Source organism: Aquarana catesbeiana, linkage group LG04 (genome assembly GCF_042186555.1).
Source record: "Aquarana catesbeiana isolate 2022-GZ linkage group LG04, ASM4218655v1, whole genome shotgun sequence".
Lineage (NCBI taxonomy): Eukaryota > Metazoa > Chordata > Amphibia > Anura > Ranidae > Aquarana > Aquarana catesbeiana.
Genome location: NC_133327.1, coordinates 541,883,622 through 541,909,076, shown reverse-complemented (window position 1 = coordinate 541,909,076; position 25,455 = coordinate 541,883,622). Strand labels below are relative to the sequence as shown.

The following is a 25,455-nucleotide window of genomic DNA, read 5'->3' as shown; positions in this document are numbered from 1 at the left end:
CAAAAAACTGTCTTTTATTTAAGGATAGCAATCACATGCAGCCATTTATTATCACATAGCTTTTTGGATCCTTTTAAAATCATAATGATAACAGAAATCACCCAAATGGCCCTGATAAAAATTTTACATACCCTGGAATGTTTGGCCTTGGTACAGACACAGAAGGTGGCACACTCAAGTTTAAATGGCAATTAATGGTTAATTTCCCACATTTGTGGCTTTTTTAATAACAATTGGTGTCTGTGTATAAATAGTCAATGAGTTTGTTAGCTCTCACATGGATACACTAAGAAGCCTAGACACTGAGCCATGAGGAGGTAGAAAAGAACAGTGAAAAGACCTGCGTAAGAAGGTAATGAAACTTTACAAAGATGGAAAAGAATATAAAAATATATCCAAAGCCTTGAATATGCCAGTCAGTACTGTTTAATCACGTATTAAGAAGTGGAAAATTAGGGGCTCTTTTGATACCAAGCCAAGGTCGGGTAGACCAAGGAAGATTGCAGCCACAACTGGCGGAAGAATTGCTCAGGATACAAAGAAAAACCCACAGGTAACCGCAGTAGAAATACAGGCTGCTCTCCAGAAAGACGGTGTGGTTGCATGGTTGAGCTGCCAGAAGGAAGCCTATACTGTGCCAATGCCACAAAAAAAGCCAATGAGGCATGTCAAGGTGTTGTTGGGCATATTGTAACCAGGCTTTTTTGTGGAACTTTTACAGTAGTACACAGACACCAATTGTGATTTAAAAACCCACAAATGTTGGTAATGAACCTTTAATTGCCATTTTAACCTGTGTGTGCCACCTTCTGTGTCTGTACCAAGGCCAAACATTCCAGGGTATGTAAAAATTTTATCAGGGCCATTTGGGTGATTTTTGTTATCGTTATGATTTAAAAAGGATCCAAAAAATGATGTGATAATAAATGGCTTCATGTGATTGCCATCCTTAAATATGGCATGATCAGTCATATTTTCAATATCAATGCCAAAATTTCACAATTTCTGCCAGGGTATGCTAACTTTTGAGTGCAACTGTACATACCAACAGCACCTCGTTCATCTTGGCTCTAGACCTGGTTTACATCTTACAGCCGACCCATGTATATATGTCTCATTTCAGAGGATTCCCTGAACAATTTCCAAGGAAGCCAAATTTGACAACATTGTTCATAAGTGTGCAATTCACGTGACAAGAGCATTTCCATCATCATAATATGGTCCATCTCCATAACCCACTCAATCAAAGGTGGGGCATGGGCCGATCGCCTGTGGTGCGGTATATCTGCTCTTGCTGCTGTCAGCCAATGCCTAAAAAGGGCCTTTTTTATGCTTTTATAAGAGCGGGTTAAGATAGATAGCAAAGTAGTTTGTGGTGTATTGGGGACTAGCATCCCAGTTGCACGAGTATGGAGCTGAAGAATCACACCTCAGAAATCATGGACAGATGGACATTCCCACCAGATATGTAATAACAAACCCTCCTTGAAATGTAAAAGCCCAATAAAACTCTTTGTGAAACAAAACACTCCACTATGGACAAACTTGAAGGAAAAAAGCTGTTAATTTTGCAGGGGAAGCTGCATTTTGCATGGGAGTTTTTCCTAGAACGTAGGGAATGTGGTGAGAGTTCACTTTACAAAGAATACCAAATCATATGCAAGGAAAAAAAACACATTTTGCTTGAACATGATTGGATGGTGGAGGTCAGTGGAACTTCACCTCATTTATTAAACTCTGGGGCAAATTCAACCTCAAAGTTCAACTTCCCTTGCAATGTGAGTTTCGTTTAGTAAAACAACCCCTAGGTGTCAATTACATTCTACTAAAGAAGAGCCAATGAACATCCATGGAGGAAACATTTTTGACCAAGTATAGTGTCTGTGGGGTACCTGATGAAGAATAAAATGCTTTAAAGTGTTACTAAACCCACAACAGTTAAAATCAGTCTGTATATGCAGTAAAGCATGCTTGTTATACTCACCGTGGAACCTAAGGGGTAATTCTGCACATTGTGTAAAAAGGCTGTTTGATCCTGTCTTCTTTGATCCTCCCCTTCTTCCACTGTCCCCAATCCATCTCCTGATAAGACAGAGCATTTGGAGTCATTCTGCACATGCTCAGTTTGGTGTGTATTGCTAGAGAGTTTTTTTTTTTTTTTGGGAGGGTGCATGTGATCAGCACAGGGCCAACCAGCACTGTCCAGATAGATGGTCAGGGGTCCTGCAGCCTCACAGGACAGTCACAATAGAATGAAAAAACATTCTACAAGCTTTAACCAGACACTAATAGAAGTCCCAAGACTGCTATATACTACTAATGAGAAAAGGCATTTAGCAGTTTATTTTTACTAAAACGATTGCATTTCCACGTTCTGTGTACTGTGGGAGACCAGACATAGTGAATGCAGGGTCCTGGGTTTAGTAACACTTTAAGTTTCTATCCAATAGGAACTCATGCAGCTACAGTATATCACATTACCATCCTCCTTTCTGTAGCTATTTTCCAAGTGTATTACCATTGTCATTGAAAGTAAACGAATTAAGAGCAGCCACTATGTCTTGGGATCATAAACCTCTTAAAGCGGTAATAAACCCAAAAGCAAACATTCATTATATTGCAGCTTACCAATTCTTAGATGTGATGGCTGCATTTGTTTTTGTTTAAGCTTTCTTTACCTTTATTTTCACCAAGTGTTCCAGTCAGTAAGTCTGTTGTTTTTCAACAGAACAAGCTGTCAGGCAGATGAAGCCGTTAGAGGGTTGCTTCAAACCATTTAACACTGACAGGGGTGCTTACACTGGTCAGTTTTTATTTATGTAAAACCTTTATCACAAAAGGAAAAAAAAACTGTTGCTGTAACTGCCTATAAAGTATTAGCTGCAGATTGGCTTCAATTTGTTGGCATATTCTACTCTTCTAGTGCATCTAGCACTATCATTCCCCCTGACTTACAATGCTGCTGTCTAAAGGTGCCCCTTTGCTCCTTCATCCAGAGTGGGGGCATCAACAGGTGAAAACATATCTAATGATTGGTAAGCTGCAATTTATTACATTTTTGGTTTTGGGTTAAATACTGCTTTAAATCACAATACTCCCAACAGTGTGATGTCTAAACTAGACCTGACAGTGGTTTCTATATGGAAATGGATCTATTTCTTCTGCACTTGACTTTACAGTAATACCTTGGATTACAAGCATAATTCATTCCAGAAGCATGCTTGTAATCCAAAGCACTCGTATATCAAAGCGAGTTTCCCCTTAAGAAATAATGGAAACTCAGATGATTCGTTCCACAACCACTGCTGGTGTATGCAGTACTGTATGTGGCCAGAGGTGCAGGGGCGCTGGTGATGCACAGAGATGCTCGGAATCATTTGGGAACTGTTGAAACATTTGGGGTACTCCGACGCATGTTACGCCTGCCCCACCCAGCTGGGAGTGTCTCCGAGCATCTCTGAGCGTCTCCGAGTTATCCAGGAAGCGCTGGGAGCCACCAGCGCCCCTGGACCTCTGGCCACATATGGTAATATATACACCAGCGGCTTGAGTCCTGCTCGTCTTGCGAGACAGCACTTGCAAATCAAGTCAGAATTTTAAAAGAAATATAGCTCGTCTTGCGAAACGCTCATATACAGCGTCACTCGCAAACGGAGGTATCACTGTATTGTATATCTTACTCTCTCTAACATTTCCTCTGAAGTTTTTTTTTTTCATTTAAGTAATATGAACAACTGGAATAAAAAGAACTAACATTGTTATTTTCTGTACATCACCCCAGGGGTAGAATTTAAAGATATATGCCCCTTACAAATTTATACAGTTCATTACTTTTCTTCAAGGCTTTTCTTTAAATGATACCACTTTGGGGGACTTTGTCAACAGGTTTTGGGCTTGTAACACCAGCTTGAAGTGATCCAAAGCTCATCAACACAGACCTTGAGGCTGGGTTCACACCGCAGGACAGAGCGGCTCACAGCAGGGGTCCAGTGCCTCCCTGTTCACTGTTTCAGGTCAAATTTCAGCCCAAATTTTTACCTGACATCGGACCTGAAATGGATCAGAAGACACACAGGGCACCTGTGCAATTCGCACCAAAGTCGCCCCGAAGATGTGTGAACCGGCTCCATAGAGAGACGGTCACAATCTCCTGACATGCGAATTGGATGTGGAAAATCCGCATCCAATTCGCAATAGTGTGAACCCAGCCTGAATCATAAACAAACGCGCCCCAAACTGATATTATATTCTTTAGCTAATCCCTTTGGTTATAATGTCTCAAACCTCTTAATTCATTGTCCCCTTATACTGTATAATAAATATACTAAGTTTTATGTTTAAATTTAAATACAGAAATGTCCCTTATTTTTACCAATGCAAGTGTACTTTTTTAGTTATTCGACAATGAGATCGTAAAAAATACATTACTCCCATGTCTGCGCCACCTGCACTTTGTGACATTATCAAAACAACAAAACCATCAACAAGGCTCACACAGAAGTGATCTGTGTTGCATACCTGTAAATTATCTGTGCATATTGTAGCTCTAAACTAAAGGTCACAGCCTAATAACAGCTTGCAAGAACACATGTACTAATTAGAGAATGTTCTACCCTTTCATTGTTCGCTTTGATCATTTCAGCAACCTCCTTAGTCACACTGACATTGGCATTGGCAAATTTGGATTTGTATACAGGTTTTCATGCCTCCTAATTAACAGAAATCTGTAAACATTTTGGGATTGATTTGGGCGGTATCCCAAATAGAAGCGGCAGATAACGGCAAGGAATGATGGACAGACTATAATGGGTGACAAATAAAGAAGCATTGAGAACAGAGACAGCATAAACAATCACAGGATAGCATGTAGAAAGAAGGACTGCAGAAGTTCATACCTACTACATTTGTAGTATACAGAACAACTAGTAATCATATTTTCCATAAATTTCACAATAAGGACTACAGTTATTGCACAATTTACTAATTCTGCAACCAATACAGTGTATCAATTAACATTATTTGTTTCATATAAACCAACAAAGCATGTAGGTTTAAAATGCTGCATACACATGTACTAATGCCTATGTGTATACAGTGCATTTATTGTATGCAGATAAGCAAATTTGCATTCTCACAATATTTGCTATGTCACTGCGATGCACATGGATACACATGCTTGTCCACAGCGTACCTGATGCGGACTCTGATTTTCTCTAATGTTTTTGAGTCTAAAGGAAAGCTGATCAGTTATCCTTTAAAGGGATCTTTGAACTAGCGTTGGTAACTTGTGGTTCAAAATCCAAACTTGAAACCCAAAGCACAGTCACAGGAAATAAGCTCCAACCTCCACAACAAGTCTCGGCAGCATACATTTAGGCCTATCCTACCACCTCCAAGTCCTTCACCAGAAGAACGCTAGGTCCAAAGTTACACGAGCAGAACACATTGGTGTGAGATCCAGCATCCACATGTTCACAGACAATGGGGGAGATTTACTAAAACTGGAGCACTCAGAATCTGGTGCAGCTGTGCATGATAGCCAATCAGCTTCTAACTTCAGCTTGTTCATTTAGGCTTTGACAATAAGACTTGAAAGCTGATTGGTTTTTATGCAAAGCTAAACCAGATTCTGCACTCTCCGGTTTTAGTAAATCCCCCCCATTGAGTGGATACCAGCCAGGCCCAAACAAACTGCACACACAAAGTCTAGTTACTCTATCTTTTCCTCAATCCTTTGCTGAGTACATATAAAATGCTGCTTAGCACAGTGAGGGGATGTTTAGTTGGGTACAGTGGTAAAAAGGAAACTTTACTTTTATGTAAAGAAACGTAAAATAACTGCAGGGCTCAAATAGTCTCCTCCAGGGTAAATCAATGTAGCCTAAATCTCCCCCAGTAGGGGCTTTCTTCTCTCAACCAGTCTTTCTTTACAGTGGAGCACTAGGGCCCCTTAAGGAGTAACCCCTCCCCCAACCAGGCCTCTTACTAAGCTTTCACCAGTCCATTTTCTCACGACTGACAGCAATCCCTCCTCCACTCACTCTCCTCCTCAGGCTCCACCCACCTGTCAAACTGACAGTTCAGTCCTGCACAATGCAGGCCATGGTTTGGCGATACAGAAGCTGAGGAGGCTACAACAGTGCCTTCCAGAGCATAGTTACCAAGGTGGGTGCCTCTTTTGCCCCATCCTTGGCCCTACCCTGGTCAAGAGCATATTAATGTTTTGGAACTGAAAAAAACAATTCTGATAAGCCTATTTTTCAGGTGTAATTTTCGTTGGCATTTACAGTTTCTGCATCCAATATCCTGCTCCTAATTAACTCAAGAAAAAAACTGCAGAGATATTGCAGAGAGGCTATTTGTTATAGTTGAAAACTGTACTTTCTACACAATTTTTTAAAAGGAAACCTTACCTGAGAAAAATATGGAGGCAACCATTGTTATCCATATTCTGAAATTGCTACTTGCCTAGCTGTTATGTGGACCCTCACTACTTCCAGAGTTACTAACCAAAAACTAGTACACAGATAGGAAAGTGGGAGAAATATTCTGGGTTTGTCAAGTATTAAACAAAGATTTTGAGCATGGCAGCTAGGCAAATGTAATTTTCAGAATGAGAAGTTAGCAATGACAGCTTCCATGGTTCTCTAAGGAAGGGATTCCTTTAAAGCCTAATACCTAAACCCTAAATGAGAGAGGGAGTTAAAATATCTGTCAAGTTTACTTTCTGTCCCTGTGACAACTATGCAAGCAATAAAGGGAGCAGTTGTAAGACATTATAATAGTATAATGTATACAGTACAGTACTATTCTATAATACTTCATGTTGGGTGGGATGCTGTGCATCCACCTGGCAGCAGACTTTTCTATACTTAACAAAGAAATACAGTAATAGCCATTGGAGATCTTCTCTGTCCTTGAATGAAGTGGGGAGTGTATCTGATTGGGCTACTGGAATCTTGGTCTGATGGGGGTACATCCCTTTAGAATTCAGGAGAACTGTATCCATACACAAACTGGGACACATGATAACATTACAAGACCATCAATTGCTAACCCCCTCTGTGATATCCCTCATTTTGGTAATCTTTGGATGGTTGCACCCACAAATGTCTTCAGTGATTTTACAATTAAACTATGATATTATGCTATTTCAATTTCCAGCTCGTTTGATCCTCCCGAGGAAGTAGACCTTGGGTCTGAGAAACATGTTGAGGACTGTATACCTCCCTGCTTCAGTGATCCCTAATATGACCAGGAAAACATGTGATCATTATATGGATATTATAGAAGCAAAACACTAAATAAGAAATAAGATATACAGTGGGGACGGAAAGTATTCAGACCCCCTTAAATTTTTCACTCTTTGTTATATTGCAGCAATTTGCTAAAATCATTTAAGTTCATTTTTTTCCTCATTAATGTACACACAGCACCCCATATTGACTGAAAAACACAGAATTGTTGACATTTTTGCAGATTTATTAAAAAAGAAAAACTGAAATATCACATGGTCCTAAGTATTCAAACCCTTTGCTGTGACACTCATATATTTAACTCAGGTGCTGTCCATTTCTTTTGATCATCCTTGAAAGGGTTCTACACCTTCATTTGAGTCCAGCTGTGTTTGATTATACTGATTGGACTTGATTAGGAAAGCCACACACCTGTCTATATAAGACCTTACAGCTCACAGTGCATGTCAGAGCAAATGAGAATCATGAGGTCAAAGGAACTGCCTGAAGAGCTCAGGGACAGAATTGTGGCAAGGCACAGATCTGGCCAAGGTTACAAAAAATTTCTGCTGCACTTAAGGTTCCTAAGAGCACAGTGGCCTCCATAATCCTTAAATGGAAGACGTTTGGGATGACCAGAACCCTTCCTAGAGCTGGCCGTCCGGGCAAACTGAGCTATCGGGGTTGAAGATCCTTGGTGAGAGAGGTAAAGAAGAACCCAAAAATCACTGTGGCTGAGCTCCAGAGATGCAGTCGGGAGATGGGAGAAAGTTGTAGAAAGTCAACCATCACTGCAGCCCTCCACCAGTCGGGGCTTTATGGCAGAGTGGCCCGACGGAAGCCTCTCCTCAGTGTAAGACACATGAAAGCCCGCATGGAGTTTGCTAAAAAAACACCTGAAGGACTCCAAGATGGTGAGAAATAAGATTCTTTGGTCTGATGAGACCAAGACAGAACTTTTTGGCCTTAATTCTAAGCGGTATGTGTGGAGAAAACCAGGCACTGCTCATCACCTGTCCAATACAGTCCCAAGAGTGAAGCATGGTGGTGGCAGCATCATGCTGTGGGGGTGTTTTTCAGCTGCAGGGACAGGACGACTGGTTGCAATCGAGGGAAAGATGAATGCGGCCAAGTGCAGGGATATCCTGGATGAAAACCTTCTCCAGAGTGCTCAGGACCTCAGACTGGGCCGAAGGTTTACCTTCCAACAAGACAATGACCCTAAGCACACAGCTAAAATAACGAAGGAGTGGCTTCACAACAACTCCATGACTGTTCTTGAATGGCCCAGCCAGAGCCCTGACTTAAACCCAATTGAGCATCTCTGGAGAGACCTAAAAATGGCTTTCCACCAATGTTTACCATCCGACCTGACAGAACTGGAGAGGATCTGCAAGGAGGAATGGCAGAGGATCCCCAAATCCAGGTGTGAAAAACTTGTTGCATCTTTCCCAAAAAGACTCATGGCTGTATTAGATCAAAAGGGTGCTTCTACTAAATACTGAGCAAAGGGTCTGAATACTTAGGACCATGTGATACCGTATTTATCGGCGTATAACACGCACTTTTTTCCCCTTAAAATCAGGGGAAAATCGCGGGTGCGTGTTATACGCCGATCCCCTGCGATCCCCCACTGACTGATCTTCAAAATCGCCGACCGCGATTTGAAAATGGCGCCGCCGGCGCCGAAATACACAGAGCCGGTCCTCGGCTCTTCTCGGCCACTTTCGGCTTCACTCGAGCGCCGCCCGAACCTAGCCGAGTGTACTCGGCTAGGTTCGGAGAGCTCCGCTCACAGTCACGCCCATCCCGGGCGGGACCACGAGTGGAGCCAAAAGTGAACGAGAGCCGCCGAGAAGAGCCGAGGACTGGCTCTGTGTATTTCGGCGCCGGCGGCGCCATTTTCAAACTGCAGTGACAATGAAAAGTCACTGCAGTTTAACTGCAGCCTGAGCAAGTCTGCAAATGGACATAGAAAGCTGCAGATCATCACTGTAAAAGCTGCAAGGCATCACATGGACACTGATAAGGCTGCAAATGACACCAAGGCTGCTGACTGCAAGGCTGCAAATGACACCAAGGATGCTGACTGCAAGGCTGCAAATGACTGCAAGGCTGCAAATGACACTGGACAAGCATGCAGATGGACGCTGTGCAAGGCTGCATTGATGGGCATTTAAATGTAAGTTTTTTTCCTTAAAACATTTTTTTCCGTATAATTCCCTCCTAAACTTGGGATGCGTGTTATACGCCGGCGTGTGTTATACGCCGGCGTATGTTATACGCCGATAAATACGGTATTTCAGTTTTTCTTTTTTAATAAATCTGCAAAAATGTCAACAATTCTGTGTTTTTCTGTCAATATGGGGTGCTGTGTGTACATTAATGAGGAAAAAAAATTAACTTAAATGATTTTAGCAAATGGCTGCAATATAACAAAGAGTGAAAAATTTAAGGGGGTCTGAATACTTTCCGTCCCCACTGTATAATTGCTCGGTAGCTGTTGTAAAACATTACATTTTTGTGGAATTGTTGCATATTGATCTGGATTTCTCTGGGTCAACTATGAGTATTGGATAGTGTATATGGAGGTTTTCCTATTTGAGCGTATTGGTGTTTTTATTTTTCTTTGTTGGTTAAACTTTTGTCATTTTTAAATCAGATTAACTATGTAATACTATGTAATATGTATAACTCTTTTATGATAGAATATGATTATGTGAACTTTTTAAACTACTGTTTAGAATAAGGCAACATTTTTAACAATGTTTGCTTTGGACTATTGTACCCTAAAAGTCTGATCTTTTTTGTTCATTTTTCATTCTTTTGAAAAGGTTACTGGGATGTGGGTACAAATATGTAGCTATATCCTCCCATACAGTCTCATACATTGTATTGCTCAAGATATAATACTTCCCCGTTTTATGAAAAGTGCTTTTATTTTTATGTTTCCCTGTTAGAGAGATTTACCATGACTTCCTGTTCTGACAGAAAGTAGGCACAAATCTTTCTTGTAGGGTCAGAGATGGCAATGACAACCTGTCAGAGGCTCTATCTCTTCCCTGCCCTCTGAAGTTTTGGTTGGATTTGGACTTCAAGCATTTTCCCAATGGTTATGATAGTAATTTGCTATGAGGATAGATTAGAGGAACTGAATTTATTCTCTCTTGAGAAGAGGAGATTAAGGGGGGATAGGATTAACATGTATAAATACATAAGTCGTCCATATAGTGAACTTGGTGGTGAGTTATTCACTTCAACATCATCACAGAGGACAAGGGGGCACTCTTTACATCTAGATGAAAAGAGATTTCATCTCCAAATATGGAAAGGTTTCTTCACAGTAAGAGTTGTGAAAGTGTTGAACAGACTCCCTCCAGAGGTGGTTCTGGCCAGCTCAGTAGATTGCTTTAAAAAAGGCCTGGATACTTTCCTAAATGTACATAATATAACTGGATACTAACATTTATAGGTAAAGTTGATCCAGGGAATATCTGATCAGGAAGGAATTTTTTCCTCTGCTGTAGCAAATTGGATCATGCTTTGCTGGGGTTTTTCGCCTTCCTCTTGATCAACTGTGGGTATAGGATTGTGTATATGAGATTGTATGTTTTTTTTTTTTCTCTTCTATTTGTTGGACTAGTTGGACTTGTGTCTTTTTTCAACCTGACTAACAATGTAATTTGACATTTATAGAAATTCTAAAAATAAGAGGTTTACTTATGAGTTGGGAAGACAGGAAAAGTATAATACTTTGATGCAGATGTATGGGTTGAGATGGTTACATTTGCGAGCTTATACATTTACATGTAAGGTGTAGAAATCAAGTACTTACAATTTCTTGAATACTAATATATGTAAATGGTGTTCACATCTGTTATTTTCCTTCACAGTCTCAGCTTTCCCAGGCTTTGAGCGGAGTTTCTGATAAAGCAAAAGAAGCCAAAGAATTCCTGGTTCAATTAAAGAACATTCTTCAACAAGTCCAGGTATAGTTTTCCAGAATGTTGTCAATCTGATCTTTGTTACATCTGCTTCTTCTGGAACCAGGATGTACATCTAGCGCTGCAATTCTTGGTCAGAAAATATAATCTATCGCTAAAAAGCATCTAAAACCAAGACTTTTTTGTTTCTTTATTTCAGTGTTAAAGCCACTGTTAGTTTTTCCTTTTTTTTTTTTAGTAGTATTTCTGTCTGTATCCCCACTGGGGAAATTTACCCTCTCTCTATATGTCCTTGGAGACCATTGTCACTGGGACAGAAAGTGATGAGAATAAGTCAATAGTGACACCTGTTCCAGTGACAACCATCTAAAAGAGGATTCCCGTCACTTTGGAAGGATTTCTTCTCACTTACTGTTGTCTGAACTGTTAAAAACAGAAAGCAAAGGGAAATCTCCGTAATGGGATGCAGACAGCAAATGAAAAAAAAAAAAAACACTCTATCAAAATAAAGTTTTGTTCTTAGATATACTTGATGGAAGTGTATACAACATAAAAAAATATATATACATAAATAAATTAATATAATGCTGATATTATAGTGGCAAACTATATCCCCCAGTATGCACACTATCACGTTTGGTTGTTTCTGTAGCAAACAAAAATAAATACATAGCTGGTAACCCCAGTTATGTATAGCAATATAATGTGCTGGGTAGCCTTAAATGTGAAATCCTACATTTTCCAGGTCAGATAACTTGAAGTTATTTGAGTGCATCAACAACCTATTGATATAGTAAAGAACTTTAAGGCTTGGTTTTATATTTATGTTGACCCTTCATGTTATCAACTGTTCGATCCAATAATTTTATTCAATCAAAGGATCTAAATGATCATTCAATACAAAACACATAACATTCACCCACATTAATCTAATTGTTTTCTGTGCTATTAGTTAACTGGAAAGAGAACATTTTAGAGTAATTTTCACCATACATCACACAATAAGCTCAAAAATTATTCCTTTTTATTTCAGTACTTTTTTATGTTGGATTTGAGTATGAAAAATCTGTTAAAAATGTTTAAAGGGGTTGTTAAAGCAGTGCACACAATCACTGCCAGCCCCTCTGCTAGGATAATCTGTAGTATATACTGTATGCCGTTTTGTAAAATTCATCTTCTAAATACCTTATTTCTTCTCCACGATCAGCGGTCACGTGACCGCCCATTGCTCTCTTCCTCTGATATATGTATTAGGGAGGGAGGGTCCGAGATCTCCTTTTGACCTTTTCTAGGTGGTCAGATGATCTCCCTCTGTAGTACATACACTGGAGGAAGACGGCCGCTGTATCAAATCGTTGCAACTCAAGTCGCAGCGACTTTGAAAAAAGGTTCCTGCACTACTTTTCTGCGATGTCATTGCGACTTGCATTGACTTCTGTTAAAAGAAGTCGCAAGCCACAATGAAATCGCACATCAAAATTGCACTGATAAGCGGCTTTGAAATCAGGCTGAAGTAGCGCGATTTCAAAGCCGCACTGGTGTGAACCAGGGCTAAAAAATAAATCCAGCTAAAGTTTTTTTGTAGTTTTGGGCATAGTTATTGGAGGCTTTTGTAAAAAGGTTATGCCTCATTTCATCTCATGGTAATTGTGACTAGGACATGAAATTAGTAAAAATCTCCAATGGGGTGACAGATAAAGTGGACGTACACCTTAGCTATGAACTTCTATTATTTGCTCCCTTTTGGTCTCTTAATTATAGCATTAATAGTGTTCTGGTATATCTGCCTTTGTTGACTGCAGTCTGAATACACTTTGTGTCCTAGGGTGACAATGCTACTCCTCCAGGTACAGTACAATGAGTGCATGTTATCATGCTAGGACAGGAAGTGTGTTATCCGCAAAATCACCAGGTGTAAATAAAGGATAAAAGCCAGTAAAAGCGAATGCAGCTACTACATTTAAGGAGCTGTATGCTGCAATATATTACATTCTTGTTCTTGGGTTTACATACACTTAACAATAAACAGCTGGTGGGGGTTATAGCCCTCTCCTATTTGATATGATTTCTAACACCAGGTCTTCCCTGCCAACAGATGGCATGTATGCTATAGGGCCAACAAAGATGGATATTTTACCTTGTATCATGACATGAAGTTGCACATGAGAACAATGGCAGTGCATTTATTTTGTATTGTACACCCCCTGCTGAGTCAGAACTAGAGCTGTCCAATCAGTAAAAACAGGTCTAGATCAGCAGGGGGTGAGTCAAACCTATGCAGAGAGACCACATCTTCCACATAGAGGGCAATTGTCATTTCCAGCTATGGCTGCCTTTAAAAGAAAACAATCCACAAAACTTTGCATACCTTTTTTGACACATCTGGAATGCATTTACACGGAAAGTTCATTGTTTGCTTTAAATCTGGTCTATTATATACACATTTTTGGTCAATAAAGAAATACTGATACCATATAGTTAACTTGGAGTTGGAATTATATAAGACCTTTTTCCACAGAATGTCACGACACTGATGAATGCAGTCTAATACCTGCGCCACCAAAGATTGATTAAAATTTTCTTTTCAGATTTTCTTTTAGCTTTGTGCTACAGTTTAGCTAACACCTCTCGCACGATTGCCTTCCTTTTAGGAAAATGGTCTGGAATATGAAGCATGCTTGGTTGCTCAATGTGATGCTCTGGTTGATGCATTAAACCGTCAGAAAGCAAAATTGCTTACCAAAGTCACAAAAGAACGTGAACATAAATTCAAGGTGAGCTGCAACATCACAGACATTGGAATAAAGAATTTATATATTTTTTTATGTAGTTATAATAATGATAGTTCAAATGATAGTATAATTCATATAAACACAACCATATTTAAAGGCTTAACTCTAGGCAAATGTATTCCGCTAAAGTTTTAGTAAAAAATGGCAAATTAATGTTAAATACAGTAAGAATAGAATGAATCGCTCGTGGGATTATATCGGTGCCAAAAGCAAAATCAATCAAGGTAGTAAAATTTACAAACTTTAATTAATACATCATAAAAACATGATAGTTGAAGATATAGATAAAATACACATGTCCATAGTATGGTCAGCTTTGGTAGTTTATACAAATGCTGCTACTGTAGTGTCTGCTCACCAGTGATGGCCTCCTCAGGGGACATGAAAGAAACGAATAGTTAATGGACCGAGCATTTATCGAACAGCTCCTTACTGACTGCCAGCACCAAAAAATAGAGAGAGAGACACAGGAGACACACACAGACCAGGAGAGTGTGTGAAAATCAATGGTTTAAACCGAAGACAATATTGCTGAACATCGGGGCAAACAAAAGCAACGATGCAGCCGTATCCGAAAAGCCCTCGGGAGCATTTGTTAATACATACTCATACATCATCATCCTTATTCTGTGCGTTGCCATGCATTGTGCCACACTGCAGTGCACATCCGTCAGCAGGTGTGATGGGGTGCCATTCAGAATGCACAATGCAGTAAAGCACACAGTGTCCCACTCATTACAACACCATAGTGTGAATGGTCCCTTAGGGAAATTTACTCTCTCTATTTGTCCTGCTCACCACTGTTACCTGTAACTAAAAGTAATGGAAAATCCAGAATTTTAATTTGCCATCAGATCAGGGACCTCTGAGCCTAGGTTCACACTGACTGCGTGCGAGTTCAGTTACATACCCGCATGTCAGTCCGACTTCGGGAGCGATTTCAGAGACATCTGTGTGGGTTCCTCCACAGATGTCTATACAAATCCCCCCCCCCCCAAAGTCGCCAAAAGTAGTACAGGAACTACTTTTGGGAATCGGTGCAGCGCCAACAATAGCCGCCGATTTGGCATGCGATTTGACATGTCAAATCGCATGCCAAATCCGAACAATGTGAACCTAGGCTAAAGGGATTTTATTTCTTACTTCCTCTTGTGCAGGACAGGAAAAGAAGGTAAATCTTCCCAGTGGGACATAGATGATGAAAAAAAACCTTACCAGGGTTTTATCCATTCCCTTCTCTATGCAATAAATAAATAAATATACTGTAAATATTTTAGCTATCATGTAATAATTATTTTCTTATGATTACTTATGAGTGTAAACGTATTCAGACCAAGCAGCATTCAAGTCCAACTCCAGAAAAATTCTACGTTTTTTTTAGATTTGGATAAAGTAGGGGGCTAGACATACATTTTTGTCAGTTTTTTGTTCTTGTCTGTGACGCTCAAGACGCTCTAAGCCAGGCATGTCAAACTAGTGTTTTTTGGGCCACAAGTGGTTAGTGGTTATAGCATTTTAACTGAAAAAGCCCCCAGATGTTCTCCAGTTGACACTGCCCAACCCAGTTGAAGTTTTATTTAGCTCAGTTCAGTCCCCTGATTCATTTGAGCTTGACTTGCCCATGCAAGGTCTTCCCACTTTATTAAAAATGTAATTTGTAACCGTCACAGACGTTCCACTCACTTCCTGTCCAGACAGAGAATGAGTGGAGCACATAAGATTATACAATTTTTTTTCCTTCAACCATGGGATGAAGGAAAGAAAATCGCTCAATTCCCAAATCAAACGCTACCTGTGTTGAATGGGGGGACCCCCTCCAAGTACAATAATCACTGCTGACAGCTATAGTCGCTGGCAGTGATTGCATGGAAAAAAACTGACAGGCTGGTTGTACTGAAGTTGATCGATAGGCCAACTTCAGTACAACTAGCCTGCCCATAGTTGTATTGAAATTCGGTAGGTTCCTGCTGAACTGGCCAAATTTCAATCTATCTATGGCTGGCTTTAGTCTTCCCAAAAGGGAAACAGACAGCAATAAAAATGTGTCCCCTTTCCTGGTGAATCCATAATTTACAAAAAAGGAACATTTGGCTAGTGTTGGGCTTAAATTTAGAGAATGCCTTAAGAAAAGTTGAAAAGAAGGGGACACTCGGGGAGTTAAGAGTAAGGGGGCTGCGCACCCCACGAGATGCATAAGAGGAAAAGAAAAACCGAAAACCCCCCTATTGGGGCTTTGATGCAGCCAATAATATATGGTTCAGGAGAGTGGTAGAAAAAATGTAATTTTTATTGGTACAAAGGTTATAAAAGGTAGTGACTTCTGACATTAAAAGTCAAGACATGAACTGTATTACAAACATTGTTAAAAAGCCGGCAACAATATAAAGTACAGTATAGCCAAAGCAACAAGGTAAAAAAGTAGTTATAGATGTACTGACGCGTTTCGACCCCAATGGGTCATCTTCAGAGGACAGATGATTAACAGCTGCAAAAATGTAAGCATGTATCACAATCTTTTTTGTTTTTAAGTAAGGAGTAGAACAAGAAATATATAAAATACATTGTATTTGTATGCATAAACATATCTTGCATAGTTACCAGTCAGGTTGCTTCAAACGACTAAAGGTGGCCATAATGTGCAGGGGTTGTCCCCTCCCTAGTTTCTGTGTGATCCCTTGTAAGGCAATTTGGCTTGACATCTGCTCTCTGGGGGACTGGCTTGTCATCTGGGAAACAGAGGGGGAAAAAGGGAGGGGACAACCCCTGCACATTATGGTCACCTTTAGTCGTTTGAAGCAACCTGACTGGTAACGATGCAAGATATGTTTATGCATACAAATACAATGTATTTTATATATTTCTTGTTCTACTCCTTACTGTCTTTTTTAAAAACAAAAAAGATTGTGATACATGCTTATATTTTTACAGCTGTTAATCATCTGTCCTCTGAAGATGACCCATTGGGGTCGAAACGTGTCAGTACATCTATAACTACTTTTTGACCTTGTTGCTTTGGCTATACTGTACTTTATATTGTTGCCGTCTTTTTAACAATGTTTGTAATACAATTCATGTCTTGACTTTTAATGTCAGAAGTCACTACCTTTTATAACCTTTGTACCAATAAAAATTACATTTTTTCTACCACTCTCCTGAACCATATATTATTGGCTGCATCAAAGCCTCAATAGGGGGGTTTTCTGCCTTAAGAAAAGTTTTTTGTTGTAGAACGAATATGTGAAAAAGAGCCATAGACTAGTAAAATAAAAAGATTGATGCACCAACTGTTGAAACCGCTTAGTGGTAATGTATGCATTTCTGTTGAGAGTATTGAGAGGATTAAGAGAGGATCTGAATACTTTTTAAATATTTGTATCTGTTAGTACATTCTGCCTTTGTCTGCTGTGATGTACAGAACATGTAAAGTAGAACCAAAAGACGTGGCTGCTGACAACATGCACTTGTGAGCTTTCATCTTGCATTAGCCCTACCAGTACAATACACTAATCCATTGTAAAGGGAATTAATTTATATGTGTGGTTTATTTCCAGGTTGTCTGGGACCAGATAAATCACTGTACGCTGAAACTGCGCCAGTCGACTGGGCTGATGGAATATTGCCTTGAAGTCATCAAAGAAAATGATCCCTCTGGTTTCTTACAGGTAGATGTGCAATATAATCCTTTTGTTAAAACAAGCAAGATATTCACAGGTCTCTTGTTTCATGTACCTGTGACTGATAAGGATTCTGTACTGAACACTTATCTCTGAACCTCAGACAGGATTATTCTCCAGGCTAAAATACACATGGTCTTATATTGCAGAAACCGCTTTTAACCTATTTTTTTTTTTTTGTTATATGTATTTATTATTGTTATATATATCAATTACATATAGAAAATGATAGCTCCTATATTTTACAGGATTGCTAGAGAAATTTAAAACTTAACAGTGTCATATGCAGTTCCACGAGACAAACAATTCCTCTTTTCAGCAATCCCTATAAATCCACCTTCTGTTTCTGTCTCCTCAAAGCCAACCTGATATTACTTTCAAATAGACCAGGCATCACTGAATGGCGGACCGCAGTCCGATTCCGGACCGAGTTAATGTCCTATCTGGACCGCCATGGAACCGCCATTTAAAAGCTAATCTGCCTAGAGCTGTCACTGCTACCGCTCTCATTCTTATTCTCACAGAGTCGACAGCGGGAGGTGGGGCAGCTCTGGATAGAGGGAGGGGGCTGCCCAAGTTAACAAGCAGGTGACTGGTTGCTAGGATGCAGGGCATTCTTACCAGCCAATCACCAGCTTGCAGCTCCTGCTTTCTGGCTAAACCTGCTGTGTCTCCTGTCCTCCTCCCTGTCTGTGTAAGGTAGGACAGGAAGGGGACAATGTGAATGCAGGCTGAGCACAGTAATGCTAAAAACTGTAATGGAGGGGCTCAGGACAGTTACGGGGGAAGGGGGGGCGCTCAGGACAGTTAAAGGGGAACTCCAGATGGTTAAGGGGGGTTCAGGACATGAATGGGGGGCTGAGGATAATAATAGGGGGCTAAGGACATTAATGGGGTCACTTTTGGCCATACATGTCCAGGACAATTTTCAGCTTTCAGCGCTGACACACTTTGAATGACAATTGCGCGGTCATGCAACACTGTACCCAAACTAAATTTTTATCATTTTCTTCCCACAAATAGAGCTTTCTTTTGGTGGTATTTGATCACCTCTGGGGTTTTTATTTTTTGCTAAACAAACTAAAGGGGAGGAGGCACTGATATGTAGAATTGATGGGCACTGATAGGCGACACTGATATGCAGCACTGATGGGCACTGATAGGTGGCACTAATGGGCACTGATAGGTGGCACTGATGGGCACTGACAGGCGGCACTGATAGGCACTGATGAGCACTGACAGTCGGCTGTGATGGGCACTGACAGGCGGCTGTGATGGGCACTGACGGGCAGCACTGATTGGCACTGATAGGTGGTACTGATTGGCACTGACAGGTGGCACTGATGGACAGCACTGATGATGAGGTACTGAGAGATTACTGACAGGTGTTACTGCTGGGCACTGATTGGCACTGTGGTGGGCACTGATTGGCACCGTGGTGGGTTCTGATTGGCACTGTGGTGGGCACTGTCACACTTTGTTGTTGGGACACTGCTGGGCACTGATTTACAGGTGATTTGCACAACTGAGGGGGCTGTGCTGATAATCAATGTGCTGATTATCAGCACAGACCCCCTCCACCCTGACAGGGAGAGCCGTCGCTCGGCTCTCCCTGTCAGTGCAAACCGAGAAATGCAGTTTACAGCCACTTCCTGGTTCACGAGATGATCAGCTGTGATTGGTCACAGCTGATCACGTGGTAAGAAGCCTCTGACAGAGGCTTCTTATCACAATCGGAGATGGGGGGGTGTGAGAATGACACGCCGCACTCGCGATCGCCGCGTGTCCCCACGGGCGCGCACCAGCATGTTATCCTGCTGGATGTCATTAGACGCCCAGTCAGGATAACAGAACCACTTCCCAGCCGTCATTCTGCATACAGCGGGCGGGAAGTGGTTAAGGTGGTAATTAAACTCACTTGGTGCCTTATCTGCATTTAATTAGCCTCAGAACCTGTGTAATTCAAAGGTGTTTGGGTTTAAAGGGATGAGGTGGCAACTCTAATTAAAGTTCATGTGCGTGTAAAGGCAGGTGTCCCAATACTTTTGGAAATATAGTGTATCAACAATGAGATTAAACAATTTTCAATACAATAAATGCTAGACCAATATGTACCATACCAAAAAAAGTTTTGTACACTCACAGTTTACACTGTGAATTGTATACAAAGGAAGATCAGCTATATAAAAGCACTGGAACACAAAGATACCTCTCCACCTTCAACCACCAGCATGCCAAGGAGAACCAACCACACATTGGTAACACACATACACTGAGGCCAGAGGAACCACAGCTTAGGAGGCAAAGAAAACTCGGAATGAAGGGATAACCACTATAGAAGAGTGTCCATACAGGAAGTAGTTAAGACCCAATTAATAAGCCCCAGTTTTCCTTGGCATGCTAGTGGGTGAAGGTGGAAATGTATTACAGGGCTTTTATATTTGGCTGATCTTCCTTTGTATAAAATTCACAGTGTGAATTATAGGGGGAACCATACATTTTGTGATGTGGTACATATTCGCCTACCATTTATTGTACCGAACATTGTTTAATTTCATTGTATATATGTTACACCCTGCTACCCCTGAGGAAGAAAGCGCAGGTGTGTCCCAGCTCAGGGATTGGTGTGGACAAGTCAAGCACTATGAGAATGTTTAAAGTAACTGCCTAATTAGGGACTTATGGGAGTGTTATGTATATACTGTGATCTTATGTATATGTATGTTGTACCAGTCACCACAGATTTTTTATTCTTTTAATTGTTGTAAATAAGGATTGATTCTTTTATAATGTGGTTGATACACTATTGCCTGGAAAGTCCCATGGGAATTTAGTGTGGGTCATTGGTTGACCTAAAAGACGTGAAATTCTGTCCACCTGGGTGATGATCAGTGGGCTGCTCACCAGACCTGTTTCATAGAAGTTGTTTACAGAATTATTTAAGCACAAGAAGTGGACTTTCTAATCACAGCCAAGGTTCACATTTGTGCAAACGCAGACATCGCACGTGATTCGCACCCGCACTGCGAGGCCAATCACATGCGATGTCTGTGCAATGCGAGTTCAGCCATACAGTTGTATGGCTGAACTCGCAGTGAATTCACAAAAAAAAGGTGCAGGGACTTTTTCCCCCCGCACTGAAATCGGATCGCATGGGTGTTCTCACCTATGCGATCCGATTCCTGTGCGAGTTCGCAATGCAATCTGTGAACCCATCTGGGCATGTCATTAACAATGTATTGACACCTGCAGCGGTTCGCAGAGGGTAGTGTGAACTACCTGCGGGAGAGATGCGATGCGGGAACCGGCGTTGTAATCGCGCTGGTTCCCACATCGCACAAGTGTGAACCTAGGCTCAATGTTTATATACCACATTTATCGGCGTATAACACGCACTTTTTTTCCCCTTAAAATCAGAGGAAAATCGGGGGTGCGTGTTATACACCGATCCCTGTTGTCTCTGAGGGAAGAGGAGCGAGTGCCGCTGAACTACATAAAGCCGCAATTTGCTTGCTGTGTACCCGGCGCTCCGTCACACACAGCCACGCCTCCTTGCCCCGCATTGGGCCACTGTTCTGTCTATTATATGAGCAGGGCCAGGAGGCGTGGCTGTGAGTGACGGAGTGACGGGTACACAGGAGATCGCGGCTCTGTGTAATTCAGCGTCGCTCGCTCCTCCTCTTCCCTCGGAGACAGCAGGGATAATCCAACACTGGCGAGGCTGCAATGATGGAAAAGGTGAGGCTGCAGATGGGTGCTGAACAGGCTGCATTGATGGGCAATTTAGAGGCTGCAGATGGGCATTGAGCAGGGTGCATTGATGAGCTGTGACCCTAATTTTGCCTCAAAGTTCTTTATTTAAAATGTAAGTTCTTTTCCTTAAACTTCCCTCCTAAAATTGGGGTGCGTGTTATAAGCCTGTGCATGTTATACACCGATAAATACGGTAATTAATTAGCACCATCACTATTATATGACTGAATAAATACAATTTTTGATGACTGATCACTAGGCAGTGTTATTGTGTTTTGCATATTTTAATTTTACATTGTCATCAGCAACAGTTAGGCTAGGTTTCCACTAGTGCGACTTTTCATGCGATTTGGGACTGAAAAGTCGCATGACAAGTCATACCCCATGATTTCCAATGAGTACCATTCATATCTGTGCGACTTCAAAGTAGTCCCTGCACTACTTTGGCCCCACTTTGATGTGACTTGAAGTCCACAGAGCTCAAGACTACACAGGCATTGTTTCAAGTCACAGCAAAAAATCGCGGTAGAATCGCAGCAAAAAAACACAGCAAAATCGCGCGACTTTGGGGACGCATTAGTGGAAACATAGCCTTATACATTGTATAGTCTTATTCTACAGATCAAATAGATTATCAGACATTGCTGCCCCATTTGCTTCATAATTCTCTGCAAGCTTCAGCCATATGTGCGATGCGGGAACCAGCGCGATTACAGCACACTGCCCACTGCGAACCGCTGTGGTTGTCAATACAATGTTAATAACACCCCCAGATCGGTTCACAGATCGCAGTGCGAACTGTGAACTCGCACAGGAATCGTATTGTTTGGGTGAGAACACGGGGGGAAAAAAAGTTGTTGCACTATTTTCGTGCGAATCCAATCCGAGTTTAGCTATACAACTGTATGGCTGAAGTTGCACTGCACAGACATCGCATGTGATCGGCACCTACGGTGCCTGTGAGATCGCACATGCGTGGCTGTGCGTTTGTGTCTAGTAGACTGTGCGTTTGGTTCTAGCAGATATCTGTTGCAACTCAGCTTCATCTTGGGAAAGAAAAAGCTGCTGATTATCTGACATGTATTTGTGAACAGTGCAGCTGTATCTATATGCAGTCACAGGTGTTTGTGCAGGACAGAAATCAGTGCATCATAGCTCAGCAGTTCCAGCAGCAGAGATAATTCTGGAAACAGCAATCCTTGTAACTCCTCAAGCAAATTCAGTACACAGAAAACTCCTATGTATGCACAGCTTTCCAAACTGAAGAAAGGTTTGCTTCTAATTAGGATGCTTTCACACTGAGGAGTCTTTCAAGCGCTTTTGCATTAAAATAAAAAAGCGCTTGAAAAGCTCAAGAAAAATGCTTCCCTTTAAAATCAATGAATGTGTTCACACTGGTGTGGTGCGCTTCCATTGTGGTGGAAAAAATCCTGCTTGCAACATTTTTTGTTTTTGAGTCACATGTTCTTTTAAAAACCACACCGCAAACACGGTAAAATCGGTAAAAGAATATGCCTTTTTGCTGCCTTTTTGCAGCTAGTCAGTGTGAAAGTAGCCTTAGGCGCTGCTTGTGCTAGCTTTGGCGCCGCTATTCGGGCGGTAGTGGTGCGCTTTTAACCCCCAAGAAGAGGTTAAAAGCGCCTGTTAGACATGTGCAATTTGTTTCATTCCGAATTTGTTTCTTACTGAATTTAGATCATTTGGAAATATCGGAAATATCCCAATTAACGAAAACCCGTTTAACTAATTTTTACGAATATTTGTAAATTTAAATATTTGTAAATTCGAAAATTCGTAAATTTGAAAATCCAGAAATTTTCAAACATTCGTAGATTCGAAATCCGAAAATAAGAACAAAAATTGAAAGAACGAATATCCAAAAATTCCACAACCCGAAAATTCGAAAATCTGAAATAATTAATAACTTAAATATTACTATTAAATTATAGGTATTGGAATTTCTTTTCAAATTTGGCTGTTAGTGAACGTAACAAATACGAGTTTATTCAAAGTTACGAATTATCCAAAATAATGAATGCCGCATCTAAATGAATTTGAAATTCCAATACCTATAAATTTAATAGTTAGTTATTATTAGTTAGATAGTTATTTAGAATTTTTGTTCTTTCGAATCTTCGGATTCTTTCTTATTTTCGAATTTCCGAATGATAGAATTCTCAGATTTTTGAATTTCCGAATTTTCTAATTTACGAATTTTTAATCATAACGAATGACCCGAAAAACGAAAAAAAAAGAAAAAAAAAAAAAAAAAAAAGAATGAAACGAAAACCAGCAAATTTTTTTCAGCAGTGCACATGTCTAGCGCCCGGTTTTCAGCCACTTCGTAAGCACTGCCCATTCATTCCAATGGGCAGGGGCGGTCTGGGAGCGGTGTATACAGCGCTTCCAAACTGCCCCAAAGATGCTGCTTGCAGGACTCTTTCCAATGTCTCGCAAGTTCACCACCCCAATGTGAAAGCACTCAGGCATGGGAGGCAGTTTTCAGGCGCTATTTCTAGCGCTAAAACACCTGAAAACTGCCTCAGTGTGAAGGGCGTATTAGTGTGAGCAAACAGATGAAAATGTTGTAGAATGTAAACTGATCCCCAGCTGCTGTTAAGCATATCTATGTAATGCAGCATATTGTCATACAGAATGCAGACAAGGCCATGTGTTTACTGAGGCACAGGTAAGGCCCCTTTCACACGGGTGGACTGATCGGGTCCACCTGTCAGTTTATTTGGCGGACCCAATCAGACCATCCATTGACCATTATGGAGCAGCAGGTGTCAATAAACACGTGTCCATTGACACCCGCGATATCCAATCCTATCCACTAAAAACAGACAGATGGGGATCCATTCTGCAAATAGCTAGGGGTGTAGAGGAAAGCAGGCTGTGTCTGTGTCTGCTCTGCCTGCTCAACAGGGATCAGTGGACAGATTTCTGAGCAGCTGAGCAGGCAGGCTCCTGCTGTAGTCTGCCCCATGAAAGAGGGGCCTAAAACTTCACAACAGATGCAGAAGAGAGTATAAAGGCTTTAGAAATCTGTCTTCTTACTATTTTGCTTCAAATGCCGCTCTATACATGACATACGTGTTTAGGCCCAGTCTGTCCAGTATGGTCACCTGCTGACCTTCCACTATCCACAGGCAGTTTAACTCTTCAATAAGACACAGAAGTTGAATCCAACACAATTTTACTGCATGAATGAAGAAATGAAATGGCACCTAAATTTTACAATTTTACTTCAGCTAACTGCAGTGCAAAATATGTTTTTCCAGCCTTTTGAAATGCAAGAACACAATGACTTTCCTAAGCCCTGTCTCTGTGAATAACTAACATTGAGGGAACATGGAAGAAGAAGGATGGGGGGTCTAGCTAGGACTAAACTAACAATAAACAGGTGGGGAGGACAGAGGAAGATACCCAAATTCCATTAGTGAACAAGTTGTAGTGGTCAGAAACCACACAGAAAAATTATAACCTAATGCAGATCGATAAAAGATGTAAAAATACATGAAAGTGGGGCAGAACACATGCAGAGTATAGGGCTGGTGGTGCAGCAGGAGTGCTTGCCATAATGTGCAAGTATTCATGGAATACTTGCACTTTATGGAAAACTTACCTATGACTTTGCCATGCACCAGGAATAGTATATTTATTAACATTTTCTATGTGGCCTGATATTCGCACACATGTGTATCAAATGCAAATTCTCAGCAAAACATACACTAAAATTAATGTTAGTGAACACAAACGCAATATATTACTGAGTTTATTACATATACAGTGCCTTAAAAAAGTATTCATACCCCTCGAAATTTTCTACATTTTGTCATGTTATAACCAAAAATTTATTTTATGAGGATTTTATGTGATAGACCAACATAAAGTGGCACATAATTGTGGAAAAAAAAGGAAAATGATAAATCGTTTTCAACATTTTTTACAAATAAACATGTGAAAAGTGTGGCGTGCATTTGTATTCAGCCCCCCTGAGTCAATATTTTGTAGAATCATCTTTCGCTGCAATTACAGCTGCAAGTTTTTTTGG

At 40.8% G+C, this 25,455-nt stretch overlaps 1 protein-coding gene across 2 annotated transcripts in view; it reads left to right on the top strand.

Moving 5' to 3' along the window:
* Window positions 1-25,455, top strand: part of TRIM67 (tripartite motif containing 67) — a 129,398-nt gene that overhangs the window by 28,928 nt on the left and 75,015 nt on the right. For both annotated transcript variants that reach the window (XM_073627886.1, XM_073627885.1), the window contains exons 2-4: window positions 11,129-11,224; window positions 13,831-13,953; window positions 17,523-17,633. In XM_073627886.1, coding sequence (XP_073483987.1) covers window positions 11,129-11,224; window positions 13,831-13,953; window positions 17,523-17,633 — 330 coding nt within the window. The remainder of the gene's footprint in view (window positions 1-11,128; window positions 11,225-13,830; window positions 13,954-17,522; window positions 17,634-25,455) is intronic.